Source organism: Oncorhynchus kisutch, linkage group LG17 (genome assembly GCF_002021735.2).
Source record: "Oncorhynchus kisutch isolate 150728-3 linkage group LG17, Okis_V2, whole genome shotgun sequence".
Classification (NCBI taxonomy): Eukaryota; Metazoa; Chordata; class Actinopteri; order Salmoniformes; family Salmonidae; genus Oncorhynchus; species Oncorhynchus kisutch.
This window is the reverse complement of record NC_034190.2, coordinates 29,964,381-29,991,651: the sequence shown is the minus strand read 5'-3', so window position 1 is coordinate 29,991,651 and position 27,271 is coordinate 29,964,381. Positions and strand designations below refer to the sequence as shown.

At 42.6% G+C, this 27,271-nt stretch overlaps 1 protein-coding gene across 8 annotated transcripts in view; it reads left to right on the top strand.

Moving 5' to 3' along the window:
- Positions 1–27,271, top strand: part of akap9 (A kinase (PRKA) anchor protein 9) — a 137,422-nt gene that overhangs the window by 17,275 nt on the left and 92,876 nt on the right. For 7 of the 8 annotated variants that reach the window (XM_031793529.1, XM_031793528.1, XM_020505389.2 and 4 more), the window contains exons 2-15: positions 5,604–5,882; positions 8,763–8,807; positions 9,390–9,449; positions 10,494–10,643; positions 11,249–11,404; positions 11,907–12,104; positions 12,366–15,362; positions 19,274–19,357; positions 20,421–20,568; positions 20,985–21,055; positions 21,286–21,415; positions 21,726–21,823; positions 22,370–22,481; positions 22,628–22,865. In XM_031793529.1, the coding sequence (XP_031649389.1) occupies positions 5,604–5,882; positions 8,763–8,807; positions 9,390–9,449; positions 10,494–10,643; positions 11,249–11,404; positions 11,907–12,104; positions 12,366–15,362; positions 19,274–19,357; positions 20,421–20,568; positions 20,985–21,055; positions 21,286–21,415; positions 21,726–21,823; positions 22,370–22,481; positions 22,628–22,865 (4,766 nt within the window). The remainder of the gene's footprint in view (positions 1–5,603; positions 5,883–8,762; positions 8,808–9,389; positions 9,450–10,493; positions 10,644–11,248; positions 11,405–11,906; positions 12,105–12,365; positions 15,363–19,273; positions 19,358–20,420; positions 20,569–20,984; positions 21,056–21,285; positions 21,416–21,725; positions 21,824–22,369; positions 22,482–22,627; positions 22,866–27,271) is intronic. The other variant, XM_031793533.1, reaches the window with a different exon arrangement.

Below are 27,271 nucleotides of genomic sequence, written 5' to 3'. Positions count from 1 at the left end.
TATATATATACTGCTCAAAAAAATAAAGGGAACACTTAAACAACACAATGTAACTGTCCAATTAGGAAGCAACACTGATTGACAATAAATTTCACATGCTGTTGTGCAAATGGAATAGACAGGTGGAAATTATAGGCAATTAGCAAGACACCCCCAATAAAGGAGTGGTTCTGCAGGTGGTGACCACAGACCACTTCTCAGTTCCTATGCTTCCTGGCCGATGTTTTGGTCAATTTTGAATGCTGGCGGTGCTTTCACTCTAGTGGTAGCATGAGACAGAGTCTACAACCCACACAAGTGGCTCAGGTAGTGCAGCTCATCCAGGATGGCACATCAATGCGAGCTGTGGCAAGAAGGTTTGCTGTGTCTGTCCGCGTAGTGTCCAGAGCATGGAGGCGCTACCAGGAGACAGGCCAGTGCATCAGGAGACGTGGAGGAGGCTGTAGGAGGGCAACAACCCAGCAGCAGGACCGCTACCTCCACCTTTGTGAAAGGAGGAGCACTGCCAGAGCCCTGTAAAATGACCTCCTGCAGGCCACAAATGTGCATGTGTCTGCTCAAACGGTCAGAAATAGACTCCATGAGGGTGATATGAGGTCCCGACGTCCACAGGTGGGGGTTGTGCTTACAGCCCAACACCGTGCAGGACGTTTAGCATTTGCCAGAGTCCAGCATGACCGGTTTGGCGGTGGGTCAGTCATGGTGTGGGGTGGCATTTCTTTGGGGGGCTGGACAGCCCTCCATGTGCTCGCCAGAGGCAGCCTGACTGCCATTAGGTACCGAGATGAGATCCTCAGACCCCTTGTGAGACCATATGCTGGTGCGGTTGGCCCTGGGTTCCTCCTAATGCAAGACAATGCTAGACCTCATGTGGCTGGAGTGTGTCAGCAGTTCCTGCAAGAGGAAGGCATTGATGCTATGGACTGGCTCGCCCGTTCTCCAGATCTGAATCCAATTGAGCACATCTGGGACATCATGTCTCGCTCCATCCACCAACTGTTGCACCACAGACTGTCCAGGAGTTGGCGGATGCTTTAGTCCAGGTCTGGGAGGAGATCCCTCAGGAGACCATCCGCCACCTCATCAGGAGCATGCCCAGGCATTGTAGGGAGGTCATACAGGCACGTGGAGGCCACACACACTACTGAGCTTCATTTTGACTTGTTTTAAGGACATTACATCAAAGTTGGATCAGCCTGTAGTGTGGTTTTCCACTTTAATTTTGAGTGGGACTCCAAATCCAGACCTCCATGGGTTGATAAATTTGATTTCCATTGATAATTTTTGTGTGATTTTGTTGTCAGCACATTCAACTATGTAAAATGTAAAGAAAAAAGTATTTAATAATATTTCATTCATTCAGATCTAGGATGTGTTATTTTAGTGTTCCCTTATTTTTTTTTAGCAGTGTATATATCTTGGTCGACCGTAATTCATGTTCTTTCGACCTATCGATTGGTCGAAATGTTTAAACGTGTTTAAAAAAAAAATATATATATATATATATATTTTTTTTTACATATGTTAAAAAAATAAAAAATAAACTATATGCATTGAGCTTGTCTGATGCTTTAAGCTTATGGTTTGATTAAATAAGACAAATGTCTTGAGAGCGTCAGAGATCTAGATATCCAGAATGAAAAGTAACTTAACCTGACCCAACTTTTCTCTTCCCGCACCTGCTGGCTTTCACAGATTCTGCCTTTGCTCTCCTGACGTTGCCGCTAATAGGCTACACAAGGAGTAGGCAACCTTTCTCATGTGGAATGCCAATTTATCTTACCATTTCTACCGATCTGCGTGCCAGTTATGGTTTTCATATGCACATTTTCGTGAGTTTAATTTAATTTATAATAACGTCTTCATATCTCAAAATCATTGTCATGTGGTTCAGCAAAATTGTAACCAAATGAAAATGATACAAACCTAAAAAGGAACTTCTATTGCCATTACCAACTATGTAAAAATAGTCTACATAAAGCCAAGAAATAAAAACATTGCAGCCTGCAGGTAGAAAATATCCTGATTTAAAAATAAATATCCTATAAATCACGTTGGCTACACATGGCCTGTCTGCTATCAACTATTAACTTGGGTCCGGCTGAAGCGTGCACTAGCAAACTTGCAACATTGTGTAAAATATTCTGGGCCCACAGAGTCCTGTGCCAGTGAGCTCGGAACAGACACAGCTGTAGGCTATTTGCGCAGGGGATAAGAAGTAGTGCTTGAGTTGGCAAGAGTTTACCAGAGCTAACCATAAATGTTCTTCTGCTAGAGCTCCTGTTCCTTTTATAGACAATTAGCTCAAAAGACTTGTGGAGCACCTGCACCTAAATATAAACAGTACCAGCACCCAAAATGGGTACCAGAACCTATTTCAGTCGAGCACTGATAAGTAATCTATTTTATGACATTTCCACTGGATCAGAGCATGACATTTTCCCTTTCATGCTGAGTTGTTATCGAAAGGGAGAGAGCTGGAAAGATTTTTCAAACACGTTGAGGAACTATTGTCATTCTCAATGGATGTAGAGAGATACTTTTTGTGCTTGCTGTTTGAAGTGAAGAAAACATTCCTTTGAGAAGCTCCACAGGTCATTAGTGGTGGTGCGTTAAAGCCTATCAGAAACACCAAATGGGCACATTTGTATGCCTACATTTGCGCGCAGCCACGGTAGCTTGTAGGCCTATTTCAATGAGTGCTTGTCCTAACTCCTGACAGGAGTGCTCCAAACAAAAGACACTGACTAAATTGACAAAACTCTTAAATGGTATGAAATAAGCCTAAACTTGTTCCTCATAAGTGTAGCATAGGTTGTGCGCTCTGCAAAGAATGTGTCCACTCTGACAATGATAAGGGGAAGACTGGAATAATAATATTGAATGAATTAACAGAAATTACCATAACCAAATTAACAAACATTGTAGGTTAGGAATTCATTGTAAATGTACTGCTGGTGATATATGTAATGGGGAGTTGATATACACTAACAATCAAATGCAAACAATTCACACAATGAAGTTATGAAACAATGAATGTGCACAAATTGGCGGGAGAACGCATTCTGGAGAGATTGTGTGCATCTGGGCGCATGGTCTGGCAGCATTTAATGTGATATGGCCTCAGCGGAAGTCAGGGCATTCATACTTCTTGCTGAGCGGTGCAGAGTTGTTGTCAAGGAAGTGAGTTTGTGCTTTCTGCAGGACCTAATGCCTCCACCTACCTTCAACCAATCATGTCAATGCAGAGCTATACAGAGCCCTCCGCATTGTTCCAAAATTTGTGAGGTACATGGAGATGCGGTACGGAGGTCGATTTGGCCTCTGCTTGCCTCTCGAGGTTCCGCAATTCCGCAATTGAGCCTCCAACCACACCCTGAAATCAGCCCTTGCTTTGACAGGAAGCCAGTGTAGAGAGGCTAGCACTGGAGTAATATGATCAAATTTTTTGGTTCTAGTCAGGATTCTAGCAGCCGTATTTAGCACCAACTGAAGTTTATTTAGTGCTTTATCCGGGTAGCCGGAAAGTAGAGCATTGCAATAGTCTAACCTAGAAGTGACAAAAGCATGGATTAATTTTTCTGCATCCTTTTTGGACAGAAAGTTTCTGATTTTTGCAATGTTACGTAGATGGAAAAAAGCTGTCCTTGAAATGGTCTTGATATGTTCTTCAAAAGAGAGATCAGGGTCCAGAGTAATGCCGAGGTCCTTCACAGTTTTATTTGAGACGACTGTACAACCATTAAGATTAATTGTCAGATTCAACAGAAGATCTCTTTGTTTCTTGGGACCTAGAACAAGCATCTCTGTTTTGTCCGAGTTTAAAAGTAGAAAGTTGTCTGATTTTGTTGGCTGATTATGTTTCACTCTGTGATCCAACTCACCTTCTCAAATTGGGTTGAGGTTGGGTGATTGTGGAGGCCAGGTCATCTGATGCAGCAATCCCTCACTCTCCTTGGTTAAATAGACCTTACACAGCCTGGAGGTGTGTTTTGGTTTATTGTCCTGTTGAAAAACAAATTATAGTCCCTCTAAGCGCAAACCAGACGGGATAAATCACACAGTGTCTGTCACAAGCAAAACACCATCACACCACCTTCATGCTTCACGGTGGGAAACACCCATGCAGAGATCATCCGTTCACCTACTCTGCGTCCAAAGACACAGCTGTATTTGTTGTAACCAAATAGCTCAAATTGGGACTCATCAGACCAAAGGACAGATATCCACCGGTCTTAATGTCCATTGCTTGTGTTTCTTGGCCCAAGCAAGTCTCTTCTTATTATTGGTATCCTTTAGTAGTTGTTTCTTAACAGAAATGTTACCATAAAGGCCTGATTCACACAGTCTCCTCTGAACATTTGATGTTGATGTCTGTTACTTGAGTTCTGAAGGATTTATTTGGGCTTCATTTTCTGAGGCTGGTAACTCTAATAAACTTTTCCTCTGCAGCAGAGAACTCTAGGTCTTCCTTCCCTGTGGCCGTCCTCATGAGAGCCAGATTCATCATAGCGCTTGATGGTTTTTGAGATTGAATTTGAAGAAATTTTTTGAAATTTTCGGGATGGACTGACCTTCATGTCTTAAAGTAACGATGGTCTGTCATTTCTCTTTGCTTATTTGAGCTGTTCTTTCTATAATATGGACTTGGTCTTTTCCCAAATAGGGATATCTTCTGTATACCACCCCTGCCTTGTCACAACACAACTGATTGGCTCAAACGCATTAAGGGAATAACTTCCACAATTTCACTTTTAGCAAGGCATACCTGTTAATTGAAATGCATACCAGGTGACCATCTCATGAAGCTGGTTGAGAGAAGGCCAAAAGTGTACAAAGCTGTCATCAAGGCAAAGGGTGGCTCTTTGAAGAATCTCAAATATAAAATTATAGATGTGTTTTTTCAAAGTCCTCACTATTATTCTACAATATAGGAAATGATCAAAAATAAACTTGAATGAGTAGGTCTGTCCAAACTTTTGCCTGGTAGTGTGTGTGTGAAATATATATGGTTAAATACAATTTATTTCAGTCATTAGATGTTTGACATCTAGGAAGTTTTAAAAAATGGTCCTTTTAATGGGTATTTAAAAGATCAGGGGGAGCCACAACAGGAAGCAAACTGTTGTTTATTAGGGGCCTATGTACGGCAAGGATTCACATTCGCATCGGAGGTTGATAGCTCCGGGACACACGCAATGTTTCACACCAGGTTTACCAAGTTATGTAGCACTACTGTAAGTATTATTCTGCTTTGCAATTTTTTTACCCTCTAACAATTATTGAATTTGAGTAGTAGTTGATTCTTGGGTAGGCCTAATCTTACAGAAAATGCTAATTGAACTAATCATCAAAGATCATTTGAAGTTGATTGTGCTTGCTTTTTTGAAGGAATGTAAAGTGTAGCATTTAGCGTAGTTGTTTTGGTAAATAGTCAGTGTTCAGTGTAGCATAGCATCTGGCCTTAAACCTAGAATTTAGCCAAGTTTGTTGGACTGCCTCTTAAACAGCGCAGACACACTGTAATCTCTGTATTTAACCTCACTGACCCTGCCTTGCCTTTTTGTCTGTCCTTCTTCCCTGTTCTCCCTGTGTGACCCCAGTTGGCTGAGTACCGGCAGAGGAAAGCTCACGCAGACAGACAGAAGAAGCAGAAGAAGAAAAAGAGGAGAGAAACAGACGATGACCCAGGTGGAGATGGACCGGGGAGAGGGGAGGCCGATCAGGAGTTGGATCAGTCGGTAGGGGAAGATGTGTCGGGGAATAGGGGGGTGGTAGGAGGAGGAAGAGGTGAACCGGACCCCCCCACCACAGAGTTTACCTTCGCTAGGACCCTGCGTTGTGGTGAGCCGGTCAAACACGACCAGACATACACCATAGAGGTAAGGCCAAAAACCACTGGACTGATTGAGCTAATTTACCGCTCAAGACCTAGATTAGTTGAATCATGTACGTTAGTGCTATGATCTTTCTTTTGCTGATACTATGGTAGAGAAGTATTGTAAGCAGTATTGGCCCGATATTTCTGTGGCTTCCTGTATTGTCCCATACTGATCACCTAGTAAAATATCATGGTAACTTCAATCACAAATATGAATTAATGCTAAATATACTATTTTATTTCTAAAGCATTTCTACAGTTTTAAGGTGCACATTTTTGTTGCTTGGCTTGAAAAAGTATGAAAATGTATACACTCACTACTGTAAGATGCTCCGGATAGAGTGTCTGCTAAATTACTAAAATGTCAATGTTAAATAGAATATTACAGTAGATAAATAAAAATGCAAAATTTAGTGGTCCAAACATGACATAAAAAGGTTTTGGTTATCACGCATACAGAGAGATATTCAGTAGACCCTGATAAGCGATTCACATTTTGTTGCATCAAAGCCATTGTCTGAATCCATTTGAGCAGATATCAAACAGTCCCCTGAAGTAACCTATGCAGTTGCCATGAGCTACTTTTGTGAGTGCCGATTTTCAATGGTTCAATATTAAACAGTGGAGTAGCCAATAAGTGTCCCTGTAAGCTCTTGATTTGCTGAATCACAACACCTTTTTAGCAGAATTTGAAGTTACAGCTGGCAAACTGCATTTCTTTCTATTTGTGAATATTGTTATTGTGCTGGGTTAAAGTATTATTTAGTGTGTTTTGTTTTTCTTCAACTCTGGTTAGATAATGAGCAAAATAATAATTGTTCAGGCTGCTTTTCCCAGCTCTTCAGACATTTGTTTTTAATGCTTCATTGCAAGCTCGCTCGCTCGCTCGCTCAATCAATCTCTCCCTCTTTCAAATGACCGCCTTAGTCTGCCGTTATTAATTTAACTCGACTCGCCGTTACATCGTCAATGTGAAATATTTAATGCGTTTCACAGACAATCGGGAAGCCCCTCACAACCTTGAGCTTATCCGCAGGTGTCGAACAAGGTGCATGTACCATGCCACCCCCAATTCCGCACTCCACCTACGCTGAACAATGCAAACTCCCCTTTCCTCCCTCCCTTCTGTTCTTTTGTAGCACTTGTGTCACGAACAGCATTAATAATTTTCATTCCCTCTGTTGCTGAAAAACCACACCACATTTTTTCCTCCCCTTGTCGCCTGAATGTGACTGGGAAATGATGGGTTGCCATGGCAACATACATTTGCCTTTAAACAGGTTGAGCTGCCTCATTGTAGTGTTGGAAAGCTTCGTGGCCTTGTAGCACAAAACGGACCTGGAGGTGATTGAATAGAGTGGCTGCTGCCGGTCTTTTCTTTTGGTGGTCAGTATTCTTGAGGTATAGCTCAGCACTTTTTCCATCGTGACTACTGTATTTCTGTCGGCTGCAGACATTTTGATCAGCCGTTGATGCCGTTGAATTCGGACTCATCTGAATCCATATTTGTAATAATGAGACTGATAAATGGTTCAAACATTTAGTTGACACTTACATTTTTTTGTCTGTCTTCTCACAATTTGTTTTCATACCCAAGACAAAGGGTGTAATTGGCCCAGGGCGCACCATTGAATTAACACAGACGTTCCTAGTAGCCATGCAACTTCCCTTGCAGTGAGGGGTTGCTGTGGAAACACCAGCTTCAAAGTGTTCCCCTCCAGAGCACTTGTATAGATAGATGGCTTCACAGAGATCTGTGTGAGCACTAACCTGTTGTATTGTCTCTCACCTGCGCATATCTTAAACAGATGAACCGCATTTCCCATTTGACACAAGTGGTATAATAGAGGCTGATTATCTGATGTTTTGACGTCCTGATACAGTCAAATCTATGATAAGCTGCTTGACTATCTTTGAAATTCATATTCACGTTTCCGATTTCATAGTTGTCAAGTGATAGGCCTAACCTAGATAAATGTTATTCCAATCCCCCACAGGATCTTGGACATGTGATTTCTTAAAGAGAAGTGTCAAATTGTTCACGTTTCATGCTTGCCAAAAAATGACATCTAGTGTTGCTACATCCAATGCCGTTTCCTATTCTACCTTCCCTAGAATCACCAGAATTCAACAAGCAGTCCAAGCAATATAGGCTAGACTGTTGCCGATACCAAAGCCATTCTCGATCCTCAATGAAAAGGAACTATTGGCCTAATGTGCCATTTAACTCGGACAATAAAACCTCTCATTTAATTTCTCCTCGTCTTGCCCCATATTGTTCTAACTTTTTATCTTGTTAAAGTGAAATTAGCCCCTTTATAGAAAAGGCTCTAATGATCTGCCATTATTCAATTGAATAAAAAGTAGGTTGCGCCCCGTAATTGAATGTGGCACAGCATGCTTCCAAAATGCCCCATTGGATCTAGGTCAAAGGGGCAGACAGCATTTGACATCGCCATTATTGACTTATTCTTCTCCAGAAACTGACCAAAACTTGCCACACAAAGACAGAATGGAAATGAGAGAACAATAGGCTTGTCATATCATGAACTGCTCCCCTAGAATGTCCCTCTCTCACTGTACTTTCGCTCTTGAAGTAATGGGACTGTCAAGCAGAATACTAACTACACACAATGTTGACCTAGGATGGGCTTGTTTTGGCTAAAACTGCTGACTCATGTAGTTATGGTCCTTCAGTTTTAATGCACTTTCAAGCTTTGTTTTTCCTTCTTCTTGTTGTATTGTAATGCAATCCACTCTGTTCCGCTGGTGGGGCTGTGTTTGTGTGGGCCACTTGTTCTGGTGACACACGGTGGGCCTATTATGGTGAGTCCCTCCCCATGCAGGGTCTGATGAATCCTCCTGTTGTTTCCTATGGCAGCCAGATAGTGAAGTGTCCACCACAGCCGAAGACTACTCCTCCGAGGTGAGTTACTTTTGTCATAGTTTACAACAAACAGAGAACACTCTTTTTTATTGGTGTTAATATACTGTACTTGTAGGGATAGTTCACCCAAATTGCAAAATGTCTTATTTGTTTCCTCACCTTAAGTATTTGGTTCAGATTTGACAAAGGGTAAGCTGACCATAGATCTGTTACTGAGGGCTTCTGCTATTGAGGATTAGTGTTACGGTTCGGGCTTAGGTGCTGCCTTTTCCCAGGTTTCCTCTTGGAACAGACAACGTGACTCGGCTAGCTTGTTGCCAGGCACTCTAAGCTCTCCAAGTCTCCTTCTGTCATTTATCTGAACTTGACAAGTCAAAGTAGTCATGCCGCACCTCTCACCTCCCCCTCTTCTACATGGCCGCCATTAAAAGCTCTGCCTCTGACACCGAGTTTAATGGTTTGAAGAAGGCGGCAGTCATTACATTAAGTCTGACATGTACGACGGAACCAAAATACCACATTTAATTACATCCTTCACTCTGTGCTTTGTACATGAGTGAACAATGGGAAGCTGAACCAAGAAATCCTCCTGCTTTACCAAACAGTATTGTGAATTAACAGGTGAATGGCTGCCTTGAGATGACCGAGATCCCAATGGAGACTTCCAAGGAGTTTATCTGGGTACAGTACGACAATTGACTAGACAACGAGCCACTGTTTTTCGTTAAAAAGCCAACTCACCTCTGCACTGACTGCACTCTTTTTTTTTTATGTAACATGTTTTCTGTCTCCGCACTGCATTCTGACCTCCTAACCCTGAGATTTTCCTCAGACTAACTCACTAACCAAGTCCCTTTTATTCTCTGCTTCTGGGATCCTCAGCTTGTGAACTGGTTTTAATTTAAAGGTTGAAGGACTGCAGAGCAGCAGCAGCAGCATTGTCGGCGGGCTGCTGCTGTCATCCTTCAACTTCCACTCCCCAGTTTAACAGCAGGGATAGGGTGTAGGGAAATTGACATTTCAGAGGTGCAAATTACTCTGTAAGTCAGAAGAGAAAGAGGAAAACAGGGAGGAAGAGAAGTAAAAAAAGAGGGATTGGGGATGGACTGGTGAAGTGGCTAGAGAAGGGGGCGTTGGACAATTATACAAGAGCTGCTCATTTGCTAAATTACACGTAATCTTGCCATTTTCAGGTAGGAAGAGCGAGGGATGGTGAGAAAGAGGGGTTAGAGGCTGAGAAAAACAGCACATTAAGTGATTGACTGTGTGATTTTGTTTGAGAGTTAAGAAGTTAAAACCATTCTGAGAACGAAAAGAAGATGGAACTAGGTAGAAAGAAAAAGGGAAGTGTGACAGATAAGGTAACAGTAGTGAAATACAGAGCTAATGTGAAAGAGGGAACCATTGCCACTGTGCTCTTTAATGGCTGCCAGTTCTTTGGCAGTTTTGATGTTGACTAGTAAATGTATATAATTCCCCTCAGTTCTGTGACTGCCTTGGATGCTAACTAATTGCTTCAGTGGTGGTTTTTGAGATGAGCTATTTGCTAAGCTAGCTACCATTTCGCCCTCAGTTCTGTGGCAGTCTTGGATGCTAATTTTTGCAAAGCAAGCTACAGGTACCATTTCCCCCATCTGTTCTGTGGCTATTTTGGATGTTAGATTATTTCTCATCTAGCCATTGTCACCCCCCCCCCCCCCCCCCCCCCACACACACACACGACAGGAGGAAGTGGACCCTGTGCAGCAGGAGGCGAGGGGTGGAAGGGTACAGGTCATGGAGGAAGAGCTGGCTGCCAAGACTCTGGTGGTGGAGGAGCTGAGCCGACAGCTGGAGGAATTTAGAGCGGCCTTCGGCACAGAGGGCGTGCAACAGGTAATGTGCTATGTGCGCTCTGTGTATGTATGAAGGAATTCAAATTGGTAGTTAAAGAAAAAAGGAAATAACCTGCTTCCCCTGTTAACTGCAAAAGTTCATATAACATAAAAAATGTTTGAGTCTAATTCATCAAGCAGATTGCATAAGGGGTTGGCCTTGCTTAGCCCACGCTGCTGGGCTGACCTTTGGTTGAGGATGCAGCTTAGAAATGGTTAGGGTAGCGAAGTTATTAGCAATATGAGAGCTCTCTTATGTTCTGATATTCAGAATACTACTCAAATATATGAGAGAACTCTGTAAATATCAAGTGAAATATATCACACATGTAACATGCATATAAACTATTGTTGGTATTTCCCTTTTCAATGGAATACATCACTTTTCTTGTTTGGTTTAAAAACATTGATCTGTGATCATATTACCACCCATACTCCTTTACCCTCAAATATCCCAAACTAGCTACTTCCATTGTTGAGACCACACTTTGTCTTTGTCAAAGTCAAGTCAGTGTACGATTTTCTTTCTCATAGTAAAGTGTGACTTGTGAATCACTGACGTTGATTATGCAAGGTATACACAATGTACTCTTTTTGATCCTCCAGCTGCAGGACTTCGAGGCTGCCTTGAAGCAGCGCGACGGCATCATCACACAACTCACAGCCAATCTGCAGCAGTCTCGCAAAGAGAAGGATGAGGTCATGAGGGAGTTCCTGGAGATGACTGAGCAGAGCCAGAAACTGCACATTCAGTTCCAGCAGGTAAGACATTCTTGCATAGGCTATAACACTACCCTATAACATATTATCCCACCCTAGTCTATAATATAGTAAGAAAAATACATTAGGCAGGTGAGCTAGAAACCCATGACAAGCGTAGGGTTAGACTAGAATAAAAAATACAAGAAAAGAGTTGTAACTTTCCCATAATTCCCAGGTTTTCCAGAGAACCTGGTTGTAAGATTCCCATAAATGGGTGTGAAAAAGCAGGAAATCTGGGTATCCACCATCTGGAATTTCTGGAAAACCTGGGAATTTTGGGAAAGTTAACGGAATTTTCCAACGCTAGGTTAGACATAACTGTACCAGTCCTATTATATCGTATCTTTCCTATGTCATCTTATTGTCTCTGAAGCTTTTCCCTGCTCTATCAACATTTTCATATATTTTATTACCGTCCTAATAATTATACAACTGATGTGGTGGTGATGTTGTTTTCTGTCATTTCCACGGGAACATGAACGCCCTCTGGTTTGATTGACAGCTGCAGGCAGGTGAGACGCTGAGGAACACCAGCCACAGCAGCACAGCGCAGGACCTCCTGCAGGCCAAGCAGCAGCTTGTCCAATACCAGCAGCAGCTGGAGGAGATGGACGGCCAGGTCAGAGGGCACCATGAGATGAGCGAGGAGCAGCTGCTGCAGATCAGCCAGCTCCAGCACCGGCTCAAGGAGGCTGAGATGGTGAGGCGGCTGCCTAGTTGGTGTTAGTCAGTGCCTGTCATTCATGTGAAAACGTCTGCTTGTATTGATCTATATAATGGATCTGTTTTAAAGGTGGTTGATTACCAGGTGTGTTTTAAAATCTGATTTAGATTTCCTAGTATTATTACCTTACAAAAACACAATTTAGTTTAAAGGCTGTTTGTAGAATTATTTCAGCCGTTTAAATATGAGGCTTTAATTACATTTTCATTTATGTCTAATACTTACTTTTCCTCATAGGTGGAAAGAAGAACAGAAGAGTCATTTGCACAAAGGTTAAATGAGAAAGACCTGCTGATTGCTAAACAGGAGAGAATTATGGCAGAGCATGAGCGTTCCCTAATGCAACTTAGAAAAGATCTCACACATGTGGGCAGAGGGGCTGAGGAGTCACTTGCCCAAAGGGTAAATGAAAAAGACCTGCTGATTTCGGAGCAAACTGCAATAATAACAGAACATGAGCGTACACTGACCATGCTCAAGGTGGAGCTTGCACAGGTGGGAAGAATGACTGAGGAGACTTTTGCACAAAAGTTGAACGAGAAAGAACTGCTGATCGCTGAGCAAGAGAGAGTCATGTCCGAACATGACTCCTCCCTCCACCAGTTAAAGGATGAGTTGATGGCCTCTGAGAAATGCTTAAACGACCTCAACCAGCAAATTACCGCAAAGGCCCAAGAGCTGGAGAGCTGTAAGAGTAACTTGGATAACTGTAAGAGGGACTTAGAGAGCACTACGAATCAGTTGAATAGCTGTAGGGTTGAGCTGGAGAGCAGTAAGGGTGAGCTGGATAGCTTTAGGTTTGAGCTGGAGAGCAGTAAGGGTGAGTTGGTTAGTTGTAGGGTTGAGCTGGAGAGCAGTAAGGGTGAGCTTGAGAGCTGTAGGGTTGAGCTGGAGTCCTGCAGGGGCGAACTCTCAGCCTCCAGGCAGAAGGAGCGGATGTCCTCCAGCGAGATCCAGCAGCTGATGGGTACCGTGGAAGACCTCCAGAAGCGATGCCACCAGGGCAGCCTGTCAGAGTGTGACACCCTCCAGAGGATGGAGGAGGACTCAGCCCGCAGGCTGGATCTTCTCAGAACGGAGCTAGACGAGATGTACGGTGAGCAGATAGTCCAGATGAAGCAGGAGCTTCGCTTGCAGCACTCTGCGGCTCTGGAGCGGGTCACGGCGCAGCATCGCAAGGAGCTAGAGCTTCTGAAATCCCATCAATCCGTGACCAGACCTAGTCCCGAGGTGGTGATCGAGCTCAAGGGCAAGATCGTAGTGCTTCAGCAGAGGCTCCAAGAGGCCCAGGTGCTCCGAGAGAAGACCAAACAGGAGCTGTCCCAAGTGGCACAGGAGAAGCTCAACCTCCAGGGTCAGGTGGTTGACCACCTCCATGACCTCCGCTCAGCCCGGTCCAAGGTGGAGCAGGCCTCCCAGAACATCGCTGTCCGTGAGAGTCTTCAGGGCGAGCTGCAGCACCTCCAGGAAACCATCGATGACCTGAAGGCCCAGCTAGCCACCGCTGCGGAGTCGGCAGTAGAGATCGAGGCCAAGCATGAGTCGGAGACAACCAACTACAAGATCAAACTGGAGATGATGGAGCGGGAGAAGGACGCAGTGCTGGACCGCATGGCTGAGTCACAGGAGGCAGAACTGGAGAGGCTGAGGACACAGCTCCTCTTCAGCCACGAGGAGGAGCTCATTCTCCTTCGGGAGGACCTCTGTAGGGAGAGCCAGCTCAACACCGAGAATCTCCTTAACGAGGCGTCCATCCGGCACGGCCGAGCTCTGGAGGAGTTGCGAAACGCGTACAAGGACGAGCGGGATGAGCTGTTGCACCAAATCTTTGCACTGAAAGATGACTTGAGGATGGCGCTGCACAGCTTGAAAGCCGAAGAGCTGGTGGTGCAACTCAAGGATCTTCAAGTTGAGGAATTGAGAAAGGGTGGAGAAGAAAGGGTCAGAATGGAGAGGGAAATCCAAATGCTGCTGAAAAAGAATGAGCTGCTTGAAAACCAGTCCAAAGAGAAAGAAAAGAGCTGGGACAATAAATGGAGGAAGCAGGAATCTGAAAAGAGGATTTTGATGGAAACCAACAACGCCATGAAAGAGGAAGTGGAGTCCAAAATGGAAAAAATCCAATCCTTCATGATAGAAAATGAACAAAAGCAGAGACAAGTAGTGGAGTTTCAAGAGGAGATTGAAAAGCAGAGGAATACATTCTCTTTTGCAGAAAAGAACTTTGAGGTGAACTATCAGGAGCTCAAGGAGGAGTACATGTGCCTTGTTGAGGTAAAGGCGCAGTTGGAGGAGAGGATTCTCAAGGAGACACTTGTGTATGAGTCTAAACTCGCTAGCCTCCAGTCGCAGATTCAGGAGCTGAGGGAGAACAAGGAAACTAACAAAATGGAGGACAAGTCCAAAGACAACTGCGGTGCGTCGATAGAAAAATACACTACTGAGCTGACGGAGAAGCTGAAGGTAGCTCTAGCAGAGAAGGAGGAACTGGCTATGAGGCTGTCTAAAGTTACCGAGCAGCTGACTGTTACAGAAGGTGAATTGGATGAGCTGGAAGGAGAGCTGAGTCAGGTCAGGAGAGAAAACAAGGAGGTAATCGCCCAAAATGAAAACCTGGAGGAAGAGCTCGAAAGAGAGCGGGAGACTCTGAAGGAGAGAAAAGGAGAGATAGAACTGCAGAGAGAGGAGGGAGGGAGAGCTGCTCAGAGCCAAGCGAAGCTCCAACAGAGAGGGCAGCCTGTTCAGTCTGCAGCCCCAGCTTGCTCCATCGAGGATCATCACCTCCAAATCGAATCTCTCCAAGGGGAGGTAGTGGTTCTCCCCTCCTCCTTACAGGCCGCCGAAATAGTGCGAGACCGCCCCCGACACACCCCGGAGGCTTGGCACCAGAGCCAAACGCTAACTCTATCTGCAGCCCCATCTCAGGTCTCAACTGTTGGAGAGGGACCTGTTGAGTGTAGCTCCGCTTTGGAGCCTTCAGCCTCTGGGTCACACAGGCGCAAGACACAGCAGCGACGAGGAAAGAAGAAGCGCCAGAGCTCTGCCCAGACAAAAGAGAAGAGGGAGGAGGTGGCGGAGAGAAACAAAGCTGGAGGTGCTACTGCTGCAGCAGAGTGGGAGGCACGGGCTCGGATGGAGAGCCAGGTTCCGTCGATCTCGCAGCAGAAGACCGGGAAAGATGACGCCACAGACGGGTACCACGGTGACGGAGAGAGAGACTGCGTTGGGAAGCAGGTAGGCATTCACACACAGCTGCTGCTGCAGTCTCTTAGCTGGAATAGCCCCCGCTATGGAAATGATAATTGCCATGCCTTTTATTTTTTCCTCTTTCACTCTCTCTCGCTCTCTCAATCCCTGCATTTTCATAAGTCTGAAATTATCTTTCTGATTGAGCTGTTAAAATGTTTTATAGAGTATTTTCATTTTGGTCTTACGTTAATGCACTAATTGACTATTGTTGAAATAACCAGCAAACAATTGATCATGATCATAAGCAGTACTATGTAACGATGTATCATTACTCCCTTGTTAAATCTTACAACTGTTGATCATTACTCGATGCAGGTGAATGGAATTTGTGTTCATACACTACATAGACTGAATCAAAGGCTTATTTAAAAACCTGGCTGAGGTGAGGTTTGCCTGTTTAGCACTGAACAGTTAAAGAAAAAAATATACAGCCAATCTGTAATGACTGATGGGCTTGATTACAAAGTGCCCGACAGAGGCTGGCTCTCATAGGCAGTGAATAACAGAAGTACATCCTTAGGTAAAAATATTCAATATTTTGTATTTGATTGTCAGGCCACGCATACCACTCATTTTAAAGCAGGAGAGGCTGAATGGGGGGTATCAATTGGATCAATACACAGAGATTCTGAGGACTGTAGGAGAGGCTGTTGCATGAACACACAGAGCATTTAAATTATTATGTTGAAATCACCATTACGCTTTACTCAAGCAGTTATATAAGAATTATAATCAGCCTTCATTGACTAGGCTCTTATCTTCAAAGCTAAAACGAGCCATGAAAAGACGTATGTTGTTATCTCTCATGAATATCCTTTTCTAGCTAAGGAATGTCTTTGCTTTTATGTAGAGAAACGTATACATTATAGTTTCTTTCCGGTCTGCAGGGAGTAAGTGCTCAAAGTTGAGAAGCCATTTTGTGTCATTGCCAGTACCAGTCAAAAGTTTTGACACACCTACTCACTCAAGGGTTTTTCTTTATTTTTACTTTTTTAACATTGTAGAATAATAGTGAAGACAACAAAACTATGAAATAACACATATTGAATCATGTGGTAACCAAAAAGTGTTAAACAAATCAAAATAGATGTATATGTCCAAGGCTTCACATCAGTAGAGCAATGTCAAGGATGCATAGAATTTTGCCCTCATCTCGCATCAGTGCACCACAGTATGTTCACTTTCACTTACTGGGAAGGACCCCTTAATAGCTTACATGAGTCTTTCTATAAATTAGGCCTAGGACTGTATGTCCTTCAAGCAGGGTTCATACAGACATTGCCAAGTCAAATTCAAATACTTTCAGGGACTTTTTCAAGCACTTAATTGTGTTTTTCAGGGGATGTCAATGTTATACATTTGTATAATTTATATAATTAAGAATAATGCATTGATATTCCAATGAATGTTATTACGTTCTAAAATATGTGAGAATAATACGGACTTGTCTTACTAAATAAATTAGATGCATGCATTGCGTTGTTTGCTCTATAAAACGTTAGTTCCTATTCAAGTTTTTTTCTCTAAATTACATTTTGCTTTTGGGGTGATGTGATTGGTCTGAAGCCAAATCCAAACATAACACTTTTCTTTGGTGCGCCAGGATCATTCACAGTTGCGCTCACTCAGTTTTGCTGAATGCTGATTGGCTATAATTTCATTTATTTTCGTCAAGGGGGCCAAATGTTTCGCTTGCTCGGATGCTTTCTCCACTCTTGCGAATTTAAGGAAGGTTATGAACCACAGCGGGAAGAAAGATGATTATTTATTCTTTTTTTTTCATTTTTGGGGAAGCCTGGCTTCCCTTAGGCAACAGCAGTGGTGTGTATTCATGGATGCCAATGTGACCAACGCAGGCACACATACTTTAATAAAGCCATGAGTAGTGGCAGCGTTAATCTTACCATCGTTGTTTTCATACTGAGAAAGCAACCAATAACCAGGTTCATTTTGTGAGGGAACAGTTTTCATGGAAAGCCAAGTTGAAGCCAGCATTAGATGTTGTTGTCCTCCATAATAACCACACATGGTTTTACCTCAACAGAGTAGCGCAACACCCGTCAATTGAAGCGGTGGGAAACATACAAAAGTGGCCACATCGCTTACAGAAACGGCTCAAAGAAAATCACTGATAATTATAAGGGATCAGAAAATCTTATAAATTGGCTACAATAATTACAAGTACTTTTCAAGTACCAAATTGATTAAATGTATGATTTTCAAGGTAGGGCCTATTCCAGTACTTGGATTTCTGAGGTAAAAAATGTGTGTTCAAGTCCCATTTGTATTGTTTATAAATGCAGGTGTAACATGGAAACCAAAATGTATTTGTCATGTTATTTCATTCCCAGATCATAGCCTAATGAGTTTCTTCAGAATATGTCATGTGTTGTCTTTATATCTAGAATAATGAATTGGAATGGTGTTTGGTGTTGTTCAATACATAATTGCTCACAGTAGACTGTCTAATCCGAGGCACAAAAACATGAACTCATTAACTTGATGCTTCTTCTGTTAAATCTGCTGTAAAGTAAGCAGACCACAACAGATGATCAACATCGATTCGCTAGGGATTTTACATCTAAGCACAACTGTCTTCACCGGCGTGAAGACACAAACATTTTAAGGACTTTCTTCGCGAACAACTTTGTTTCCCAACACCTGGCACATGCAACAGCTTATCACAACAGCTTTTTGTCACTTGACTGTCATTCAGAAAATTCCTTATTGAATCAGATGATGATGTGTGAAAATATCATGGTGTAATTACAACTTGACACCAAATGCACATCCAACAAGTATTATGCATAAATATTGAAGAACCACGTTAATGACAGTATTGATTTAGGTTTTAAGTATAAAGGTAAGATGACTTTTGTTTAGAAGCATTCGATTTTGCAATTACATGGTTTTTGGGGGATTTGTTTGCCCATGAAAACTGTTTTCACCCCATAACATAAGGAGACATGGAATGTTATGTAGTCACACTGCATTTCTGACATCTCTTTACAAAAAACTTTCCAACAGCTAGACCCGGGTATGTACAGGGTTCAAGTTCAATGTCCAATTGAACTGATTACATATTTTTATTTGACCTTTTTATTTAACTAGGCAAGTCAGTTAAGAACAAATTCTTATTTTCAATGATAGCCTAGGAACAGTGGGTTAACTGCTTTGTTCAGTGGCAGAACGACAGATTTTTACCTTGTCAGCTCGGGGATTCGATCTTGCAACCTTTCGGTTACTAGTTCAACACTCTAACCACTAGGCTACCTGCTTAATATATGATATAATAATATATATCATATATGCTTAAGATATGATAAAACGACAATTTAAACCGCCATAAATGCATCGACAGAAAAATGTTTTATGTCACACTATTTTGGACAAATCCGTCAAGACACCAACCATGAGAAAGGGTTAAACATGAATTTTAAATCAACTCATACATTTAATTGAATATAGCTAAGCTATGGTATGTTTCCCCCTTAATGTAATTACATTTAAAAATGTGCATATTATCATCAATTACTTATTCATATCTGTGACAACTTGTCCAGCGTAGGAAAGGTAGGTTTATAAAAATACCCACATTTATAAATGCTTATATAAAAAAACAAGAAAAAATTGCTATTGCATCTTGTTCTTCGTATCAATAATATGTGCAAGTGAAGTACATAAGCATTCATTGTTATGAATAAATTGCTAATTAATATGAAATGCTTCCGAAGCGGTCTTAGTCTTTACAGTGTGGCCTTCTCAGTAAGTGTTTCATTGTGTTTTATGCCATACGTACTTACTGTACTGTTGTCGCCAGACCCCGTCAACATTGTGTTTTTTATGAACTTTTAATCTCTTCTGTTACAATGGCTACTTTTTTCTCCTCTTTTCAGGGGAAGAGCGTAGATGGGATGGAGTGTTGGGTGGACTCTGTAGCGAATCAAGAGGAGGACAGGGACAGCGAAACCACAGAGCATGTAAATGTCACCTGAGCTCAAATCTGCCTGTGCTTTTCGCTCCGGCCTGAGTTGCTGTCTTAGTACAATGGGTTTGGAAGGGCAATCAACCAGTGGAAAAACTTCATACAGAACTATGGGCACCCAGTAGTAAGACCGTGATGAAAGGCAAACCTTCCTTTTGTCACCCATTTGTCTTATTATGAGTAATGCTTGGTTGTTGTGTCATCAAATGTTATACTGCCCACACTGCTAATAATTAGTGTGAAATAACCAAAGTAAGAACTATGAATCTGTTTAGGAAGTTTCAGTATGCAGTTATTCATCCATGCTTAGGCTACTAAGCATGTGCTTGACATCAATTTGCTACATGTCCTACTGTAATATGTATAGTGCTTGAGTGGGCTGGATAAATTGCAATCAAACAAAGCGTTATGAAAGTAACAGTGTTATTACCATTCCACACAAAAATGCATTGCACGCAGGAAATAGAACTGTCATCAAAGAAAAAAATAATGATTTCACGAGTGTAGCAGCAACACATCTGCGTTTCCACATCCATCCAAGGATGAGAGGAAAGCCCTGCCGTATCCCCATTATTTTGGCTGTAGAATAGATAACAGCTGGCCCCTCGTTTGTTGTGCTAAAGCCCAGGTGCTCCACCCTGTTTCTTTTATAAAATTAGGGCAACCGGCATTCCCCATTTCCATTCATGGTGGGTGGACTGGCCAACATATTTGGGGTTGCACCTTTTGGAATGTATGTTTAAATGTACACTCAAAAATATGGCATCATACAGCAGGCCGACTTCCTGCTTACAGATAAACAACAACTGGCAAGCCTAAAGTACATTTGGAGGGGCCAATAGTGGTTGACAATCATCTTGTTGATATGTGTATGATGTCATATTGCTAAGAATACCTTAAATTCATCATGTGTAAGTTGCAATGAGCACATTCTATTCTTTGGAATTTGTGTGTCTTACTGAAACAATCTCTATTGTGCAACCATAGGTGGACTGAGGGATTATGTCCATTTTGGTGTATGTAATTCTATGCTTTCTTTTCTCTCTCTCTTTGTGCAGGTGGAGTGCAGGCTGCAGCTGGAGGCCCAGCGGATCAGCCTGTCTCAGATGCACGCTGCACAGCTGGAGCTGCTCCGGGAGCAGACAGATGCCCGTGTCAGCACACTTGAGCAGGAGCTGGGTTTCTTGAAAAAAACATGGGACAAAGGTATGTGTGTGGTTTTGAGTGCAGGTTGATGTATGGATGGGTTGTTGTCTGGTGGTGGGGTTGAGGTAGGGATATGGCAAGTGTGTGTGTTTGTTTGGTAGGAAACCTGGTGGTGGTTAGAGGTGTGTGTGTGTGTGTATATGTTTCAATGTGTGTGTACTGCGCACATGTATATTTAATTATGTATGTCGTCTGGGCATGTGGGGTTAGACGGGCCATGTTGAATTGGTTTATTTCTATCATTCGTGATGTCATCCATGCTTCAAACTGTAGATAGAAAACCGTAGACTCACACGGAAGTTATTCAGTCTCTTTTGCATTCATCCTATTTTAGTAATTGAATGTTTGTGTACCATGTGTGCTCAATATAAGCCAATAATAATGTATGCTTTTGTTGTTTTTCTCGGACTTCACAGATGATCTCAGAAGCTCTAAGTACCAGAATGTGGTGCAAGTTGTGTCTGAAGAGTGCAAGCAACTCATGCTGGTAGTTAACATTCATCACACACACACACACACACACACACACACACACACACACACACACACACACACACACACCAAAAAAAACAAGTATTGATTAATGTTCCTTTGCACTGTCAATTACTTTTGATATGAGAACGTTATTAGACAGAATTATTTCAGGTTCAGACATTGATTCTTACTACTCGAATGAGTGTTTTGTTTGAGAGCTATTTTGCTGTTCTCTTTATACAGTCCTTTGCTAAACTTTTCGGAGAGGAGTTCTTGGAGTATCTCCACCCGACTGATGTCGAGGACTGGAAGATCCATTGGTTTGAGAAGGAAGAAACCAGGGATCCCAGTGCTGTTTTACAGGAGGCGAAAGGTGCTTTATTGGTTGTGATGTCTACCAAATGACAGCAATATTACATAAAGAACATGCAGCCTATGAAATGAGTGGCTGACTAATGAAAAGGTCTAAATAAGTCACACGCCGATCTTGACTGCTCCATGATAAAATGACAAATTAGTACATAGTGTTTTGTGTTTTCCTCCAGTTTACATTTGCGTACACACATCAAATCCAGCTACATCAATGATAAATGGGATCTCTTATAGTAGTGAAGATACTTCACAAACTGAGACTGCACGAGAATATATTTGTAATGGACATTTCTTCTGTCTGGTTTCTATAGAAATGTATAGAGACCTTCAGCAGGTGAAGCAGAGGATTGAACAGGAGCACAGTCGTCTCCTACAGCTCCAGTCCTTACTGAAGGCAGATGGCAATAAGGTAGGATGGACTGCTACATACTGTGTGTGTAAAACTGTATTTAGTTAGCTCTTTGTGTCAAACTCATTCCACGGAGGGCCAGGTGTCTGCAGGTTTTTGCTCCTCCCTTGTACTTGAATGATGAATTAAGGTCACTAATTAGTAAACAACTCCCCTCACATGGTTTTTGAGGTCTTAATTGAAAAGTAAAATCCCAAAACCATCTGACACTAGGCCCTCCATGGAATGAGTTTGACACACCTGCTTTAAGGGGTTTAGGCCAAGAGTTTATGAATTGGTGGGGGAAAAAACATATAAGTCATTTCATTGAATATGTTTAGATGTCACGACACCAACCTCGTTATTGTTTGACATGTAATCACAGTATTATGACGGGGATGAAAAGCAACAATAATTTTATTTGGCTACAGTAATTGCTAGGACACTAGCACTCAGCTTTTACATTTTTAACTCTGCTAGTTAATAATGATATGACGAATGAAAGGTAATTGGCTTTAATGATAACGCCAACAAACACTGCTGTCAAACTCTTATTGTCATTCTTAGATTGAGGCGATGCAGCTGATGTACGATGAGCTGAAGCGCAGCAGTGAGGAGAAGATCGCCAGCCTGCGCAGGCACATCGAAATCTCCAGCATCTCTACACACAATCTCAAGGGTAAATTTAGATATATACTCTATGTCTAAACCAAAATGGTGCTGGGTTATGTGGTGTCCATCTTCTACACAATCTGTTGTGCATTTGGAAAGTCTACCACCATCTACATAGTCATGCTAATGCTAATACGATCGCTCTCTACCCAGATCTGAGGGAGCAGACCGCGGCCTCGCCCTCCTCCCACACTGCTGAGGATATCCAAAAGCTGAGGGCTGACGTCCATCAGCAGCGGGCCCAGCTGGAGGAATGCCACAGAATGGAAGTGGAGCGCCTCAGGGCCTACTACCAGCAGCAGGCCAAAGCGACTGAGGAGCACTATGCTACCGAGCTCATCATGCTACAGCAGCACCTCGATGAGGTCACGGGCACCGAGGCCCAGTTCAGGTAATAGTGATGATGATGATCATGACTATGGTGTAGAAGTGGCCCTACATAAATCACATGCAAGAGCTTCTCACAGTGTGTTTATACTAGACACTACAACCTACAACCTATCGATTTCTGGACCAATCAGACTGTGTTCGCATTCGGTGTAGGATTGGGGAGGTACTCAGATCCAGACTCATTGCAGAGGAGAAACTAATGTTAGTGGGTGTGGGGTAATGTTTGGCTAGAGCAAGGAGTCTGGGTAGCCAGGCAAGAGGAAAACCCCATCATCAACCCTTTCACATGGCATGTAATCTTGACACGAATTTTAAACTCAAACTAAATCCAACTCATGAATCCAACTCAACAAATGAATTGGTTAGTCCACAAGCATATCATAGGTAATACATATTATCGAAGAAACACAGCCAAGTGAGAAAGTACATTTTCCCCTCCCCCATGGGAGTATTTGAAACAGTCATGAGAAGGATCCTACTCCTGTGTGTGCGTGCGCATAGAAAGAGTGCAGCAGCACTTCTCAGATCACTGTGACCCACCGGGTATGAAATTCTACAGCTGCCATTCAGGCCCACTTTAATTGCCAAGGCATTAGCAAACTCCTTATTCCTTTGAAAGTAGATTTCAGTTTTATTCAATCCCTCCTGGGTCCATTATTATTAGCATGGCATTAATATCCTGATATCTCTCCCCCAGTGGCACAGCAGTCTAAGGCACTGCATCGCAGTACTAGAAGCGTCACTACAGATCCGGGTTCGATCCCGGGCTGTGTCACTTCCTGGAGCTACCGGGAGACGCATGGGCAGCGCACAATTGGCCCAGCGTCGTCCGGGTTAGGAGAGGGTTTGGCCGGCTGGGATGTCCTTGTCTAATCTCACTCTTGTGACTCCTTGTGGCGGCCGGGCGCATGCACGCTGACTTTGGTCGCCAGCTGTATGGTGTTTCCTCTGACACATTAGTGCGGCTGGCTTCCAGGGTAAGTTGGCAGTTAGTCAAGAAGCAGTGCGGCTTGACAGAGTCGGGTTTAGGAGGACGCATGGCTCTCGACCTTCCCCTGTCCCGGGTCCGTACGGGAGTAACTACCAATTTGGATATCACAAATTGAAAAAAATAAATGTATCATCTCCTGACATTCACGCATCCATCCCAATTAAATGTCGGTTTTCGGAAACAAACCAATCCAAATCTAGCATGCATCCGTCAGACAATCTATTCAAAAGTTATAAATAGCTTTCACAGTTTGTTTGGACTTGTATTTTCAGAATGTAGAAAGAATGTATTATATCTCGTCTTTTGTGACAACTTATACGTCCTTTCCTTCAGTGTTGAACTGCATGTAACTGTGTTGAGTCATTGATCTACAAATAATTTTGCATGCCGGACAATCCCAGGTAATACCAGTAGGCTAGACAAATTGTGCACAGCTTCGCGCCTGACCAACGAGAGGTAAGCCTATTCCTGATCTGACACATCTGCGCGTCACCATTCAAATGTTTGTAAAATGGCTTCTGCAATATTAGGCTTTATTAGTTGAGTGACTACCAATGTAATTTGCTAGGTTGTTTTTATTAAATGCTCTGTTGAAAAGTTGTGTTTTACCAAAATAAAAGCAAGCTACTGGAGACCACTCTTGTGTGGCTATATACCTGCTAAACAGGTATAGGCTTACAATAGATTTTATTTTGATCAGGTTCACCATCAGCAATAGTTTTGATAATTTTGCTGTGAACAATCAATCAGTGTATGTGGTAATTTTTTGTTTGTGCCTTCAGAAAGTACTCATACCCCTTGACTTTTTCCACATTTTGCAGTGATTTTTTTTCTGACCTTTGTTCACACAATGCCCCATAATGACACTAAAAACTTGTTTTTATACATTTTTGCAAATCTTTACAAAAATACCTATTTACATAAGTATTCCACCCCTGAATCAATACATGTTTGAATCACCTTTGGCAGGGATTACAGCTGTGAGTCTTTCTGGGTAAGTCTTTAAGAGCTTTGCACACCTGGATTGTACAATATTTTCCCATTATTCTTTTTTAAATTCTTCAAGCTCTGTCAAGTTGGTTGTTGTTCATTGCTAGATAGCCATTTTAAAGCCCTGACATTAGATTTTCAAGACGATTTATGTCCAAACTTTAACTAGGCCTCAAGAACATTCAATATCGTCTTGGTTTTAGGCCGTCAGTGTTTTAAGTTTTTTTATTTTTTTATTTCACCTTTATTTAAACAAATAGGCCAGTTGAGAACAAGTTCTCATGTACAACTGCGACCTGGCCAAGATAAAGCAAAGCAGTGCGACAAAAACAACAACCTAGAGTTACACATGGGATAAACAATTGTACAGTCAATAACACAATAGACAAAATCTGTACACAGTGTGTGCAAATGAAGTAAGGAGGTAAGGCAATAAATAGGCCAGTAGTGGCAAAGTAATTACAATTTAGCCATTTACGATGGAGTGATATATGTGCAGATGAGGATGTGCAGGTAGAAATACTGGTGTGCAAAAGAGCAGAAAAATAAATGTGGGGATGAGGTAGGTAGTTGGTTGGATGGGCTATTTATGGGCTGTGTACAGCTGCAGCGATTGGTAAGCTGCGCTGACAGCTGATGCCTTAAGTTAGTGAGGGAGCTATAAGTCTCAAACTTCAGTGATTTTTGCAATTCATGGCAGCAGAGAACTGGAAGGAAAGGCGGTCAATGGAGGTGTTGGCTTTGGGGATGACCAGTGAAATATACCTGCTGGAGCGCATGCTACGGGTGGGTGTTGCTATGGTGACCAATGAGCTGAGATAAGGCGGAGCTTTACCTAGCAAGGACTTATAGATGACCTGGAGCCAGTGGGTTTGGCGACGAATATGTAGCGAGGACCAGCCAACGAGAGCATACAAGTCGCAGTGGTGGGTAGTATATGAGGCTTTGGTGACAAAACGGATGGCACCGTGATAGACTGCATCCAGTTTGCTGAGTAGAGTGTTGGAGGCTATTTTGTAAATTACATCGCCGAAGACCAGGATCGGTAGGATAGTCAGTTTTACATGGGTATGTTTGGCAGCATGAGTGAAGGAGGCTTTGTTTGCGAAATAGGAAGCCGATTCTAGATTTAATTTTGGATTGGAGATGCTTAATGTGAGTCTGGAAGGAGAGTTTACAGTCTAACCAGACACCTAGGTATTTAAAGTTGTCCACATATTCTAAGTCAGAACCGTCCAGAGTAGTGATGCTGGTCAGGTTGGTGGGTGCGGGCAGCGATCGGTTGAAGAGCATGCATTTAGTTTTACTTGCATTTAAGAGCAGTTGGAGGCCACGGAAGGAGAGCTGTATGGCGTTGAAGCTCGTTTGGAGGTTTGTTAACACAGTGTCCAAAGAAGGGCCAGATGTATGCAGAATGGTGTCGTCTGCGTAGAGGTGGATCAAAGAATCACCCGCAGCATGAGCGATATCATTGATGTATACGGTGGCATCCCCATAAACTGCCAGAGGTGCGGACAACAGAACCTCCGATTAGACACCTTGAACTCTGAGAAGTAGTTGTTGAGACAGTCATTAGAGAAACCAATGCTGTTGTCCTGCTGAAAAGTGAATTCATCTCCGTGTCTGGTGGAAACCACACTGAACCAGGTTTTACTCTAGGATGTTGCTTCATTCCATTTATTTTTTATCCTGAAAAACTCTCCAGTCATTGACTATTACAAGCATACCTGTAACATGATGCAGTTTCCACTGTGCTTGAAAATATGGAGAGTGGTACTCGGATGTGCCCCAAACAAATTTTTGTCCTTAATACAAAGTGTTCATTGCTTTGACACATTTTTTGAAGTATTACTTTAGTGCCTTGTTGCAAACAGGATGTACAGTACTAGTCAAACATTTGGACACACCTCCTCATTCCAGGCTTTTTTTTGTACAATTTTCTACATTGTAGAATTGTAGTGAAGATTAAAAACTATGAAATAACACATATGGAATCATGTAGTAACCAAAAAACAAAATCAAAATAGATTTTATATTTGAGATTCTTCAAAGCCTTGATGACAACTTTGCACACGCTTGACATTCTCTCAACCATGCATTTCAATTAACAGCCGTGCCTTGTTAAAAGTCAATTTGTGGAATTTCCAGAATGTTATGAAGAGTGATCAGATGAATTGCAACTAATTGTAAATTCCCTCTTTGCCATGCAAATGAACTGAATCCCCCCAAAACATTTCCACTGCATCTCAGCCCTGCCACAAAAGGACCAGCTGACATCATGTCAGTGATTCTCTAGTTAACACAGGTGTGAGTGTTGACGAGGACAAGGCTGGAGATCACTCGGTCATGCTGATTGAGTTCAAATAACAGACTGGAAGCTTCAAAAGGAGGCTGGTGCTTGGAATCATTGTTCTTCCTCTATCAAC